Here is a 15944-nt window from a genome sequence, read left to right as displayed (position 1 = left end):
TCGGTCTCCTGTCTGAAGCTGTGGGCGGACTGTCTGATCACTGTATCCGATAGTATGCTCCAGCCCTGGGGTTGGGGAGCATATGCCAAACCACCACTCAATTCATTCTCTGTGCATTTTTACAGGGTGAGAATACCTGTCATCTCTCATATGAAAAGAATCAGTTAAATCCTGCTTGGAGAATCATCAAAACTCCTTAGGGAGGAAAATAGGGCAGGAATACAAAGAAATAAAGTGTGTGGGCTTTATGGATTCATTGAAAGACTGTGATACTTGTTCTTATTTTATAGCTTTCTGCTCCTAATTATAGATCAAAGAGTTATTTAAAACCATGAAGTTAAGGATTCTCTTATGTAATACCAAAAACAGTGCGGGAGAAAAAAACTGAATTCTCAACTAATTCTAGGAGGAATTTTCACAGAAAGGGAAAAAGCGGAAGGCAAGGTAATCCACTCAAAATCATAACCATAACCTTCGACCCTGCAACCCAGTCTGTATGAACTATAGTCACAGATGAACTGTATGAGGAGTTCACACAGTGGCCTGGTATGAAGGTCAACTCCAGCTCCAAGAACTTGTAAAATTTAAGCTCCCTGAAAACTTTCTGAGCAATTTAGGTAACTGAGACTGAACACAAAGTACTAGACTCTTCTCTATGTGAAGACTCTGTCTAAACAACAGTGCGAAAGATGCTGGTCTTTATCCTTGAGAAGAGCCAACCCACATTCAACACAAAGCTTCGCCTTACCTGTTTGGGGCATGACGCTTCACCATCCCACTCTTTCTCCTCGGCAAACCGAAACTGTGAGAAGGAGTCCCCTGGGAACAGAAAAAAACACACAACTTTATATCAAAGCCAAAGGCGAACACTCAGTTCTCTAAATTTCCCTTTGAAAGGAAAAGTGCTGTTTCTGAAGAGCTGACCACCCCAAACTTGGTGATACCATTTAATAGAAGGTCCCGGTCCACATCTTTCCACAGCAACCTGTGCACTTGAAAATATTGTTGACAGCTGTATTCATTGTTTTATTCAACTCTCAACAAGCCACCATCCTACACACTTGAGAAACAGCTTACCAGTCCAGGCCTGCAGACATGGCCATCTACCCATTTTAAGCATATTTTCATCTCTCTATAATGTATGCAAGGAAACTGATATGTATAATTTGGGGGATAGGCAAGTAGAAAAGGAAGGAGAAAACCAGAACTGAAGGAAAGCAATTCTCCACTGACCCATAATATGACGACTTAAAATATCTCTTTGAAGTGAGGTTACCAACCTCAACCATCACTCCAAAAATCACCTGGTAAGAATGTCAGATGCAAAATAAAACCCAAAGGATGTGCCTTATATTAGTCAATGTGAATCATGATGCATGGCTGGAATGAGCATGAGCTCCTGGAATAAAGGAAAATGAATCACAATAAACAAGCTTGACAGATGATTCTGCACAAGGAGCCTGACACAAGGCTTATTTTGTAAACGTGTATTTGCCTGATTGTTTGCATTAGGGATAACCAATTTATAAGCAAAGAATTATTTCTCTACCTAGCTTTCAGGATCCTCCAAAATGTGGTCCTACCTCATTAATGCACATTTACTTCCTATTTCTTCAGACTTTCTGCTCCAGAGTCAACCTCTTTTCACATTTTGAACATACTTCATTTTCTATCCTATCTTCATTTTTCTTTTAATCCTTCTCCCTTGTCTGAAGACCCACACACTTCTACCCATTCATATCCTATTTATATTTCAAGATTCAGGTACAGGCCCACTTCCTCCTCCTATGATATCTCTCAGGTTACTTAACCATAGAATCCATTCTTTACTTCTTGCTTAAAAGGGGGGGAAAATAAGGGAAGAATTCCAAATTAAAGAGACAAAGATAAAATTCCAAATTAAAAAGACAAAGATAAAACCTCCAGCATCTAACACCTGACAAGATCAAGTTCAAGGTAAAACAGACCAAGAACATCAGTCTTTATCATGAGGAAGGATAAAATCACAATCATTAGTCACTAGCATATCAATTTGATCTCCCAAAAGTATGATATAAAGGATCTGAATTGATAAGGTCTTGTCTGTGCATGTGGATATATAAGTGTGTGTATACATATATGTATTGTGATTCTATGTGGATACTTCATAAATATTTGTGCAATATTGGTATTTTAAGAGGACTATAGAAAGGTTACAAAGAAAAAACCTTTAAAAATACCCTAAAATGTAGCAGTCATACAAACCATATTGCCAGTGATTATCATTTGTAGCACATATAGGCAAAGAGCCTCTCTCTCACATACAAAGAACTTCTGCAAATTAACCAGAACAAAACCACCTAGTAGGAAAACAGGAAAGGGGGTGAGAATAAGAAATGCAAGTGGCTAATATGTATATATGAAATGAGTCATGAATAAGTAAAAAATCAATCTGGTAGATTTTTTAAAACTTGGTCAAACAGGTGAATATTTTATGAAATAGTGTTACTTTTGGCATTCATGAATTTCTATATTAAAAATGATCCTATGACTGCATGGATCCTATACTATGTAATCAGTACTAGATATCATCAGTCATCAGTTCAGTCGCTCAGTCATGTCTGACTTTTTGCAACCCCATGGACTGCAGCACGCCAGGCTTCCCTGTCCATCACCAAGTCCTGGAGCTTGCTCAAACTCATGTCCATCAAGTCGGTGACGCCATCCGACCATCTCATCCACTGTCATCCTAGATAAGAGTAATGCAAACAAGGCATGCTCTACGTATTTTTAATATCTAAATATTCAACTTCAAATACAGGTAAGTTTCCAACAGTGGAAAACAGCTTGTTGGAAATCAATGCTCTTACAGAAAACAACTAGGAACATTCCCCCACCACCATCCCAAAAAATCTACCTGAAGACATTAGAGAGTTACAAGGCAGTGAGGATGTGAGGGACAAAGTTCCCAGGTTGAAGAAAAGCACAGAGGTGAGTCTAACATTTAGACCTGCTTTTCCCTTTGAGTTTAGTTTCCAAAGTGATACTGAGACTAAAAAATTAAGCATCAAGTAATAGCCAGGAGGTTGTAAAACTACCGAGAACTTCCACTAGTTTTATGGCACTGGGTGGACAAAAACGGGAGTTCAGGGCCCATGGGTGAAGAAGAGTCCTGGAAAATCAAAACGTTTAGATGAAACCCTTGAGGACTACATCTTAGAAGTAGGGATGAAGGAGAAGAGGCGAGCCTCACAAAGTCTGGGGCAAAGGAGTGAATCAACTCAATCTCTGATTCTGACTAAAAAAAGCAAAAGTAAATACTTTTTGGAGAAAAATGACATTGTCAATGGCGTAGAATTATCTCTACAATATATTATATACAGTATCCAAAATTCATTAAAAACCATCAGGTATATCAGGAGATGAGACCAAGATAACAGAAAACTAGAGAGAAGTCAACCAACCAACCAACCAACCAACCAAATCCAATCAAAAAATGGGCAGAAGACCTAAATAGACATTTCTCCAAAGAAGACATATACAGAGAGACAAAAAGCACATGAAAAGATGCTCAACCCTGCTAATTATTTAGTTCAGTTCAGTTGCTCAGTCATGTCCGACTCTGCAACCCCATGGACTACAGCACGCCAGGCTTCCCCATCTATCACCAGCTCCTGGAGCTTGCTCAAAATAACGTCCATTTCATCGGTGATGCCATCCAACCATCTCATTCTCTATTGTCCCCTTCTCCTCTTGCCTTCAATCCTTCCCAGCATCAGAGTCTTTTCCAATGAATCGGTTCTTCGCATGAGGTGGCCAAAGTACTGGAGTTTCAGCTTTAGCATCATTCCTTCCGAAGAAATCCCAGGGCTGATCTCCTTCAGAATGGACTGGTTGGATCTCCTTGCAGTCCAAGGGACTCTCAAGAGTCTTCTCCAACACCACAGTTCAAAAGTTTCAATTCTTCGGGGTTCAACTTTCTTTATAGTCCAACTCTCATATCCATACATGACTACTGGGAAAACCATAGCTTTGACTAGATGGACAAAGGTCAGCAAAGTAATGCCTCTGCTTTTTAACACGCTGTCTAGGTTTGTCATAGCTTTTCTTTCAAGGAGCAAGCGTCATTTAATTTTATGGCTGCAGTCATCATCTGCAGTGATTATGGAGCCCAAGAAAATAAAGTCTGTGATTGTTTCCATTGTGTCCCCATCTATTTTCCATGAAGTGATGGGACCAGATGCCATGATCTTGGTTTTCTGAATGCTGAGTTTTAAGCCAGCTTTTTTCACTCTCTTTCACTTTCATCGAGAGGCTCTTTAGTTCTTCACTTTCTGCCATAAAGGTGGTGTCATCTGCATATCTGAGGTCACTGATATTTCTCCTGGCAATCTTGATTCCAGCTTGGGCTTCATCCAGCCTGGCATTTCGTGTGATGTACTCTGCATAGAAGTTAAATAAGCAGGGTGACAATATGCAGCCTTGACATACTCCTTTCTCAATTTTGAAACAGTCTGTTGTTCCATGTCTGATTCTAACTGCTGCTTCTTGACTTACATAAAGATTTCTCAGGAGGCAGGTAAGGTGGTCTGGTATTCCCATCTCTTGAAGAATTTTCCAGAGTCTGTTGTGATCCACATAGTCAAAGGCTTTGGTGTAGTCAATAAAACAGAAGTAGATGTTTTTCTGGAACTCTCTTGCTTTTTCTATAATCCAAAGAATGTTGGCAATTTGACCTCTGATTCCTCTGCTTTTTCTAAATCCAGCTTGAACAGTTCTCAGTTCACTTACTGTTGAAGCCTGGCTTGGAGAACTATGAGCTTAAAATTTTTTGAGAGCCATTAAAAAAAAATCCAGTTATCAGACACAAATCTTGTGGTTTTTGCAATGTAAAAATTTAAAAAATAGGAAAAACTATAAAAAATCACAATGACCTTCATAAAGTCATTTTTTTCTGTTCCATTATGATTTATTACAGGATAGTGAAGATATTAATAGTTCCCTGTGCTATAGAGTAGGATCTTGTTGTCTATTTTGTATATAATAGTTTGCATCTGCTAATCCCAAACTATTAATTTATCCCTTCCCAAACCCCTTTCCCCTCTTGTGACTGTAAGTTTGATTTCTATGTCTGTGATTCTGCTTCTGTTTTGTAAATAAGTTCATTTGTATTGTGTTTTAGATTCCACATATAAGTGATATCGTATTATAATTGTCTCTCTGACCAAGAAGTCATTCTTGATTGATGCCAAATACTCACATAAAAAAATACAAAGAAAAGAAAGTGAGAAAAATAGATATTTAAGCACTTTTTGTTTACAGTAATCAAACTTCAAAACAACACAATTTTAAAATCCTAATGAAGCACATAGAGGCTAATCTTAAAAAAATAAGCTGGTTAAATGACTACTGAAGAATGTCTTACATGGATCCATAAAAGACCCCAAATTACTAACGCAATCCTGATGGAAGTAAAGCGGGAGGCACAGTGCTCTTAGGCTTCAGACAATACTGTAATACAAGGTTACAGTAATCAAAACAGTATGGTATTGGTATTATACAAAGACAGATATATGGATCAATGGAATGAAACAGAGTGCCAAGAAATAAACCCACATACCAAGAGTCAATTAATCTTCAACAAAGAATGCCAACCTCTCTAATTCTCTCACTAAAGATGAAAGTGTGTCCAGATTTGTCAAAATTACAACTCCTAGAATCAAGAGTACTTCTAGAAAACATGTTACCAAAACTCTTCTTCTTATATCAAGACGTACAAAACAATGGTAGTATTAGTAAATGTGTTACTCCTATATCTTGTACATCAGACATTTGGATTCCTTTAAATAAGGAAGCATGATGTATTCACAAAGCATTCAATTCTGCTCCTGCTTTACTCTCTGGTTGAGAGAGTTCCTGTCTCTCACACTAACAGTATGAATCAGAATGAAGAAGTACAGAATGGAACCCAGTGAAGAACAGGGAAAGCCAACTGTCGCTGACATGGAATAAACAGGGTGAAATGTGTCTCAGGAGTCATAAGCATTCAAAGTTTTAGACACTCACCAGCTGAGTGTTCAGAAAGTAATTAAAGCAGAGCATAATGAATAGAACCAGAAGCATAAAACGAGTATAGCATTTTCTTCCTTCTCTTTCTTCAAAGACTAATTTCATGATGTATAAGAGGCTGTGGAACTGCCTTGCTGTTTACTTATACCATATTCTCAAACAAGATGGAGACAAGCTAGTGTTTATTGCATAAGGTGTTTGAATAACAGCAACAAAATTCCATAATAGTTTACTTTGCAGCTAGTGTTTATTATATAGGCTGCTTGAACAACGGTAACAAAATCCTATAATTTTCTACTTTGTAGATAACAATAGCAAAATGGAAGGCCTGCTAAATCCAATGATTATTTATTATGAAGTAATTTATTCACTAGAATCTGATGAAAATGGGGGAAGGGGGAAAAGAGGGATTTAAACAAAACTGATGCACCTTGAGAGTTCACATTTTTCCTGTGTTATAAAAATCCCATTCTATTGCAACAAAGCTGAAGTTGGTGTAATGCAATAAAAGCTGAGATACAGGTGATACAGAAACAGTTCTGTGTCTCTTGAAGTTCAACAACATTGCTCTACTGCCACATTTCTGGAGCCAAAATTAATGACAGATTTTTTTTTCTAATCAATTAATTGCAAAAAGCAGCAAAAAAAGAAGTTAGAAAGTTAGGTATATGTGATCTTAATATTTCAAGCAGTGCACAATGCACATGAAAAGATATTCAGCAAAACTACAATGAGATATCACCTCGAACCAATCAGAACGGCCAGCACGAAAAAGTACACAGCCTTTCAGCCTGCGGACACTGTCAAGTAAGCATCACTGAAGTCTCTCCCTGCTCCACTGCCATCATGTCTAAGTCAGAGTCTCTAAGAGCCTGAACAGCCACGGAAGCTCTTCCTTGGTGGACTGGGCTTTGAAGCAGCTGATGAGAGCCTGAGGAGCCATTCTGAGCAATGGGGAACGCTCACAGACTGTATGGTATTGAGGGATCCAAACACCATGTGTTCCAGAGGCTTCGAGTTTGTCACATGTGCCAATACGCAGGAGGTGGATGTGGCCAAGAAGGCAAGGCCACGCAAGGTGGACAGAAGAGCTGTGGAACCGAAGAGGGCCGTCTCAAGAGAAGATACTCGAAGACCTGCTGCTCACTTAACTGTGAAAAAGACTTTTGTTGGTGGCATTAAAGACGACACTGAAGAACATAACGCAAGAGCTTATTTTGAATAATATGGGAAAATTGAAGTGACTGAAATCATGACTAAGTGGCAAAAAGAGAGGCTCTGCTTTTGTGATTTGATGCCCATGATTCCGTAGACAAGACTGTCATCCAGAAATACCACACTGTGAATGGCTACAACTGTGAAGCAAGGAAAACCCTATCTAGCTTAAGAGATGGCTAGTGCTTCATCCAGCCAAAGAGGTCTAAGTGGTTTGGAGACTTTGGTGGTGGTTGTGAAGGTGGTCTTGGTGGGAATGACAACTTTGGTCGTGGAGGAAACTTCAGTGGTCGAGGTGGCTCTCGTGGCAGCTGTGGCAGTGGTGGATATGATGGCAGCAGGGATGGCTACAACTGATTTGGTACTGATGGAAGCAATTTTGGAGGTGGCAGAAGCTACAGTGACTTTGGCAATTACAGTCAATCTTCAAATTTTGGACATAAAAAGAGAAAACTGTAAACAGAAGTTTGGGCCCTTATAGTGATGGAGGCCAACACTTTGCCAAACCAACGAAACCAAGGTGGCTATGGCGGTTCCAGCAGCAGTAGCTATGGCAGCAGCAGAAGGCTTTAATTACTGCCAGGAAACAAAGCTTAGCAGGAAAGGAGAGGGAGAGAAGTGACAGGGAAGCTACAGGTTTGTGAACTCAGCCAAGCACAGTGGTGGCAGGGCCTTGGTGCTAAAGAAGACATGTTTTAGACAATACTCATGTGTATGAGCAAAAAACTTGAGGACTGTACTTGCGATTAATTGCATAACAGGTTATTTTAGTTTCTGTTCTATGGAAAGTGTAAAGCATCCCAACAAAGAGTTTTAATGTAGATTTTCTTTTTGCACCAATGCTGTTGATTGTTATATATATAACAGTTTGATCACAATGCTGAATTAGTATGTCTTAAAAAATTATAAATATTAAATTCTGGAAAAGGGGTGGAGAAAAGGGAAGCTTCCTACACTGTTGGTGGGAATGTAAGTTGGTATAGCCACTCTGGAAAACAGTATGGAGGTTCCTTAAAAAACTAAAATTACCTCCTAGAGTAATGGAAATAAAAACAAAAGTAAACAAGTGGGACCTGATTAAACTTAAAAGCTTTTGCACAGTAAAGGATACTATAAGCAAGCTGAAAAGACAACCCTCAGAATGGGAGAAAATAATAGCAAATGAAAGAAGTGACAAAGGATTAATTTCCAAAATATATAAGCAGCTCATACAATTCAATACCAGAAAAACAAACAACACAATCAGAAAAAGACCTACATAGACATTTCTCCAAAGAAGACATACAGATGGATAACAAACACTTGAATAGATGCTCAGCATTGCTCATTATTAGAGAAATGTGAATCAAAACTACAACAAGATATCACATCAAACTGGTCAGAATGGCCATCATCAAAATGTCTACAAAAACTGCTGGAGAGGGTGTGGAGAAAAGGGAACACTCTTGGACTGTTGATGGGAATGTAAATTGATACAGCCACTATGGAAGATGGTATGCAGATTCCTTAAAAAACTAGGAACAAAACCACCATATGACACAGCAATCCCCCTCCTAGGCATATACCCTGAGGAAACCAAAATTGAAAAAGACACATTGTTCATTGCAGCACTACTTACAATAGCTAGAACATGGAAGCAGCCTAGATGTCCATCAACAGATGAATGGACAAAGAAGCTGTGGTACATATACACAACGGAATATTACTCAGCCATAAAAAGGAATGCCTTTGAGTGAGTTCTAATGAGATGGATGAACCTAGAACCTGTTATACAGAGTGAAGTAAGTCAGAAGAGAAAGATAAATATCATATTCTAATGCACATATATGGAATCTAGAAAACAGTACTTGAGAATTTACTTATAGGGCAGCAATGGAGAAACAGACATAGAGAATAGACCTGTGGCCATGGGGAAGGGGGGAGAGGGTGAGATATATGGAAAGGGTAACATGGAAGCTTACATTGTTATATGTAAAACAGATAGCCAACAGGAATTTGCTGTATGGCGAAGAGACTCAAACAGGGGCTTAGTATCAACCTGGAGGGGTGGGATGGGGAGGGAGATGGGAGGGAGGTTCAAAAGGGAGGGGATATATGTATACCTATGGCTGATTCAGAGGTTTGACAGAAAACAACAAAGTTCTGTAAAGCAATTATCCTTCAATAAAAAATAAATTAAAAAAAAAACCTAAAAGTAGATCTACCATATGATCCAGCAATCCCACTCCAGGAAATATATCTGGAGAAAACTCTAATTCAAAAAGATACATTAACCTCAATGTTCACAGCAGCACTGTTTTCAACAGCCAAGACATGGAAGCAACCTAAATGTCTGTTGACAGATGAATGGATTGAGAAGATATGGTGTATGCATGTGTTATATATTACTGAGCCATAAAAAGAATGAAATAATGCCATTTGCAGCAACATGGATGGACCTAGAAATTATCATACTAAGTGAAGTATACTAAGTGAAGAGAAAGACAAATATCATATCACTTACATGTAGGCTCTTTAAAAAGATAATACAAATAAACTTATTTACAGAAACAGACTCAGACAGAGAACAGACTTGTGGTTATCAAAGAGGAAAGGGCTGGGGGAGCATAAATTAGGAGCTTGGCGTCAGCAGATACAAACTACTATATGCAAAATAAACAACAAATTCCTGCTCTATAGCACCGAGAACTACATTCAACATTGTGTAATAAGCCATAAGGGAAAAGAATATGGGGGAAAGGGCAGTGCACAATGCTTCCATTTGGAGGATTCCATCAATGAAACATATGATTAAACAAGTCTCCACACCCAGCAGTTCATGAGGAGATAAATCTTCATCTAGTCTATTAGCTAGTTTTTATCCAGTTACTCTTAGAAAGTACAATTGTGCGGAGTACCATTACCCTCACCGGTTTTCTATTCTGGCAGAACTAACCAAATAATGTGCTCCTCCACCTACCTCGGCCAAGCTGACATCTGTTGAGCATCACAAATGTGTAGGGTGTGGTACAGAGACTATAGGAACAATCTTAACAGCAGACAGTGGTGAGAAACGAGAATGCCTCTATATGATCAAAATTAAACCTGGCCACTAAAAACTGCCATAAGCAAGTTTTAATTTTATTTGAAATTGCAGATTTTTTTTCAGGTATTTCAGTACATCCATTCTATAACAGTGATATTTAGCTTTAGCTGCAGCTGAATATGATTCAACACTTGACATTTTGGCCAGAATGCATATTTAATATGTATACAATAGTCAATTAGTGACATTTTATAAGGTCATTTTTTTAAAATAAAGTAGTTTATATAATGTATGTACATCACGGTGACTACAGGTAATACTGTACTGCATAACTGAAACTTGCTAAGAGAGTAGATCTAAAAGTTCTCATCACAAGAAAAATAAAACTGTAACTATGTACGGTGATGGATGTTAACTAGACTTATTGTGGTGATCACTGTGCAGCATATACAAATACTGAGTCATGATACTGTACGGTTGAAACTAATGTTATATATCAATTATACTTCAATTAAAAAAATAATATAGCTTTGTATGTACTGCCAAGGAAAGATGCCCATCATCTCAATCGTTTCATGAAAAAAATCAAGTTTTAGTACAGAATGAATAATACACACACATGTACACACACATATATGCACATGCTATATACGCGCATACATATGCGTACATATCACAAAACACTAATACATGCATAGAAATAAGTCAAGATGATTCTATTTTAAGAATGATTCTCTCTCAGAGGGCAGGGTTGAAGGAGACTTATCCTTTCTGTATAATACATATTCCAGTTGAATTTTCCTTTGTAAACAATAAGCACATGTTACTTTTGGAACTGAGCCAAACAAAAGAAGGAAAGCTAGAAAAAAGCTGAAACTTCTTAAGGGCAAAGACCTTCTCAGAATGCATTTAAGACAAAACATCCATAGACTTCAAGAGCTGCAACACTTGGTGTCATTCATTCTAACCCTCACTTTCTAGAACAATAAAGAAACTTAGGCTCAATGGCCTGACTGGCCAGTTAACGACTGAACACTAAGACCTCGACTCTTAACATTCATTATTATACCTATAACTATTAATAACAAAGCTCTTTCCATTATTTCTACTAGTCTTCTCAGCCATCTGAGTTCCCTAGGGAAAAAACATACTCAAATATTTCATTTACTGAGTAGCGACACTTGATACACTACTATTGATATGTTAACAATATTTGAAGATATGAAAATCCAAACTCAAAAACAGAATTCCTTGCTTTAGGAATCATTTCGGGGGTTCCTGTAAGTAAGTACTTTAAAAAATAAGAGTATTTTTATAGACCTCTAAGTATTCTAACAGCAGTAGCATCAGAGAAATAAAGGTGATACACCAATCATCACTGTATGGTTGTATACCCAGTATACTCACTCTGCCTGACTTTGCAAACTAGTCTAACACAAATTTTAGGATCAGTGACAAAGTGGACACCAAACCTGCTAGACTTCCACAATACCAACATGCTATCAAAAAATGTACCCTTTAGTCATAGATAAGACAGCTTTGCATGTTAGGCTTACCCTTCCAGCTATATCAGCATAAAAGAGCTTTCACTCAAGTAAAAGAACTTAACATAACCAGTAAATGTTCAGGCACAATCTTTATCTGGGCAAAGAAACCTACGAGACTTTCAGTTTCAAAAATACAGATCAGATGTATATAAAGAGCAAATGTGGAAGATGGAAAATGTACCCAATGGAGTGGCAATTCCCATAACAGACATCTATCCTAGGTATTTGGATCTTTTCCTTACCAAACTGGCCCAGACCCTTGTGGTATGTCCATTTGGAAACCAACTGTAGAAAGCAAGAGGAATGTAGCACTACTTCTGGATGAGTATTTCATTTTAGGGCTTCCCTTTTGGCTCAGATGGTGAAGAATCTGCCTGCAATGCGAGAGACCTGGGTTCAGTCCCCAGGTTGGGAAGACCCCCTGGAGGAGGGCATGGCAATCCACTCCAGTATTCTTGCCTGGAGAATCCCCGTGAACAGAGGAGGCTGGAGGGCTGCAGTCCAAGGTGTTGCAAAGAGTTGGACACGACTGAGTGCCTAGGCACGCACACACTTCATGTTAAGCTCCATTTTCCTGGCTCTTCTTTATTGTGATCACCTTCCTTTACATCCTCCACAGCCCTCAGAATATGCCCTCAATCAGGACACCATGTCTACGGGAAATCACAAACAACTTTATAGGCTGACAAGTTCACAATCTTCATAGAAAGACACTATGTCCCAATGGTCATCATCATGGCTGCTATAGAAAATGGAACATACCCTTCTTCTCTCTGAATTTCTCTAGCTCATCTATGAGACATAATATATTTGGAAAGGCAAGGTAGATTCCAAATGCACACACTGACACAGATCAATCCAGAGATGATCCACAGTTTAGTCTATAAGGATGCAAAAAAGTCCTTGCCACCCCCAATTTCTAGCTTCCAGTGGTGAGTCTTTCTATTAATAGATTCACAGGTCAAGCACTCCAGTATTTACCCTAAAACAAAGCAACAGCTAACACTTCGGTCTTTATGAGAAAAACTATAAAAGCCACAACAGTGATGAATTTTAAAAGTTAGGTTGTTGCAAAAGATACAGAAAGTTAGAAAACCCTCTCCTCTAGCTCAACAGTGACCTATAATTAGCTTTCTCACCAGGTATGGGGCCCCAAAGGCCCTTGATCATCAAATATCCACATTGAGCACTACATAATAGGATGTGCCTATCTTCCCAATGCCCCTAAAAAGGTGCTTCCCCATCTGCATGGATACATTGAAGGAAAAGTCAAATATACTCAGGTACCACAGAAGGGTTCTAGGCTTTATGAGCAAAGGATGATGCTGACATTCTGGAACTTAGAATCTAGCTTGTTTTCCCCAAAACAGTTGGCAAATATTCCATATTAACCCTGTTCCACAGTAGACAATTTAGTAAAATTTCTCAGATCAACTGTTTTCAGAAACAAGGCCAACACCAAACTCTGGTAGATGAGAGTAGAACTCAAAGATCAGAGTAAATGTTCAGACAAGGCTGGATAAATCAAAGAATATGAAGACTATTCCTCACATGGACAATGAAGGCATAAGATCCTAGAACTGATCTGTAGTAAAAAGCATGTCAGTGAAGGTGATGTCTGGATGCATGTAATGAAACCCCAAAAATTTTGGCTTTAATAAGATAAAGCCCCCACTGTTGCTACGAAGAGAGGGGCTTGGAAAGACCATGAAGATCAGAAGCAATTGCTCCTAATCCCTTGGGTCCCTTGAGGTCTTGCCCTGCCAGTGCCTTCCTGGAGGCCAGACCAGTATCCTACTGCCTTCTATACTGGGACTTTTGTGTCACAGCTGAGCCATCATAGGATGAACTTCCTAACATCTTCAGTTGGCCAACCTAAAAGTGCTGGAGACTTGATCTCCTATAGGGTCATCTCTGACCATCCACCAGCTCCCAGCTCCCACCAAATACTTTCTTCCAAACAGAGTGTAGGGAGACAGAAACTTCAGACAGCATTTCTGAAGATGCCAAGAAGACAGGGAGCTGGCTTGTTATCAAGCTATGGTAATTCAGAATCCACAGCTACATTTATTCTCCTTCTCCCCTGCCTCTGCAGATGGCATTAGCGGTAAAGAGACCACTTGCCAATGCAGGAGAAGCCTGAGACAAGGGTTCAACCATTTCTGGATGAGTACTTCATTTTAGAGCTTACCTGGTGGCTCAGATGGTAAAAAATCCATCTGCAATGCGAGAGACCTGGGTTCATTCCCCAGGTTGGGAAGATTCCCCTGGAGGAGGGCATGGCAACCCACTCCAGTATTCTTGCCTGGAGAATCCCATGGACAGAGAAGCCTGGTGGGTTACTGTCCATGGGGCTGCAGAATTGGGCACAAGTGAAGCAACTTAGCAAGCAGAGCAACATCCAGCAACAAGATAAAAGGTTCTATTTCTGTCAACTAAATGAAGTTGAAATTTAGGTGGTCAAAGGCTGGGATGGTGGCCCAGGCTCCCTCCAGCTCACTGCTCTGCTATTCCTACGGAAGCACTTCTTGCCACGATCCCAGATGATGATCAGAATGCCTGCTGCTGCCGCCAGAGCTGACACCAGATCCTCGCTCAAAACCTGTCAGTTTGGTTTAGTCGCTCAGTCGTGTCCAACTCTTTGTGACCCCATGGACTGAAGCACGCCAGGCTTCCCTGTCCATCACCAACTCCCAGAGCTTGCTCAAACTCATGTCCATTGAGTCAGTGACACTGTCCAACCATCTCATCCTCTGTAGTCCCCTTCTCCTCCCACCTTCAGTCTTTCCCAGCATCAGGGTCTTTTCAGGTGGCCAAAGTACTGGAGTTTCAGCTTCAGCATCAGTCCTTCCAATGAGTATTCAGGACTGATTTCCTTTAGGATGGACTGGTTGGATCTCCTTGCAGTCCAAGGGACTCTCAAGAGTCTTCTCTAACACCACACTTCAAGAGCATCAATTCTTCAGCGCTCAGCTTTCTTTATAGTCCAGCTCTCACATTCATACATGACCACTGGAAAAACCACAGCTTTGACTAGATGGACCTTTGTTGGCAAAGTAATGTCTCTGCTTTTGAATATGCTGTCTAGGTTGGTCATAGCTTTTCTTCCAAGAAGCAAGTGTCTTTGAATTTCATGGCTGCAGTCACCATCTGCAGTGATTTTGGAGCCCTCCAAAAATAAAGTCTGCCACTCTTTCCACTATTTCCCCATCTATTTGCCATGAAGTGATGGGACCGGATGCCAGAACTTATACAGGACTGGGGAAACAGACTCTTGGAGGGCACAAACAAAACCTTGTGCACATGGTTTCACTGAGTTAGACAAGGCTGTGGTCCATGTGATCAGTTTGATGAGTTTTCCATGATTGTGGTTTTCATTCTGTCTGCCCTCTGATGGATATGGATAAGAGGCTCATGGAAGCTTCTTCATGGGAAGAGACTGACCGAGGGGGAATGTGAAAAAAAAAGTGAAGGTGAGTCACTCAGTCGTGCCTGACTCTTTGCGACCCCATGGACTGTAGTCTACCAGGCTCCTCCATCCATGGGATTTTCCAGGCAAGAATACTGGAGTGGGTTGCCATTCCCTTCTTCAGGAGATCTTCCCATGAACCTGGGTCTCCCACACCGTAGGCAGATGCTTTATCGTCTGAGCCACCAGGGAAGTCAACTGAAGGGGAAACTGGGTCTTATTCTGATGGGCGGGGCCGTGCTCAGTAAATCTTTAATCCAATTTTCTGTTGATAGGCAGGGCTGTGTTCCCTTCCTGTTGTTTGACCTGAAGCCAAACTATGGTGGAGGTAATGAAGATAATGGCGACCTCCTTCAAAAGGTCCTCTGCACGTACTGCCCCACTCAATGCCCCTGACCCTGCAGCAGGCCACTGCCGACCCACGCCCCTGCTGGAGACTCTTAGACACTCATGGGCAAGTCCAGGTCTATCTCTTATGGAGTCACTGCTCCTTTCACCATGTAGGGCACCCGAGATGGACAGGTCATGGTGGTGAGTTCTGACAAAACGTGGTCCACTGGAGAAGAGAATGGCAAACTACTTCAGTATTCTTTCCTTGAGAACCCCAAGAACAGTATGAAAGGCAAAACCTGTCAACTCC

At 40.1% G+C, this 15944-nt stretch overlaps 1 protein-coding gene across 1 annotated transcript in view; it reads right to left on the bottom strand.

The window, feature by feature from the left end:
• The window catches only part of AVEN (apoptosis and caspase activation inhibitor), a 191106-nt gene that overhangs the window by 9511 nt on the left and 165651 nt on the right, over positions 1-15944 (bottom strand). Inside the window, exon 4 of the mRNA XM_052647355.1 lies at positions 749-819. Within this exon, the coding sequence (XP_052503315.1) occupies positions 749-819 (71 nt within the window). The remainder of the gene's footprint in view (positions 1-748; positions 820-15944) is intronic.

This window comes from Budorcas taxicolor, chromosome 10, assembly GCF_023091745.1.
Source record: "Budorcas taxicolor isolate Tak-1 chromosome 10, Takin1.1, whole genome shotgun sequence".
Lineage (NCBI taxonomy): Eukaryota > Metazoa > Chordata > Mammalia > Artiodactyla > Bovidae > Budorcas > Budorcas taxicolor.
Note: the sequence above shows the minus strand (reverse complement) of the source record. Positions and strands in the feature narration are given on the sequence as shown.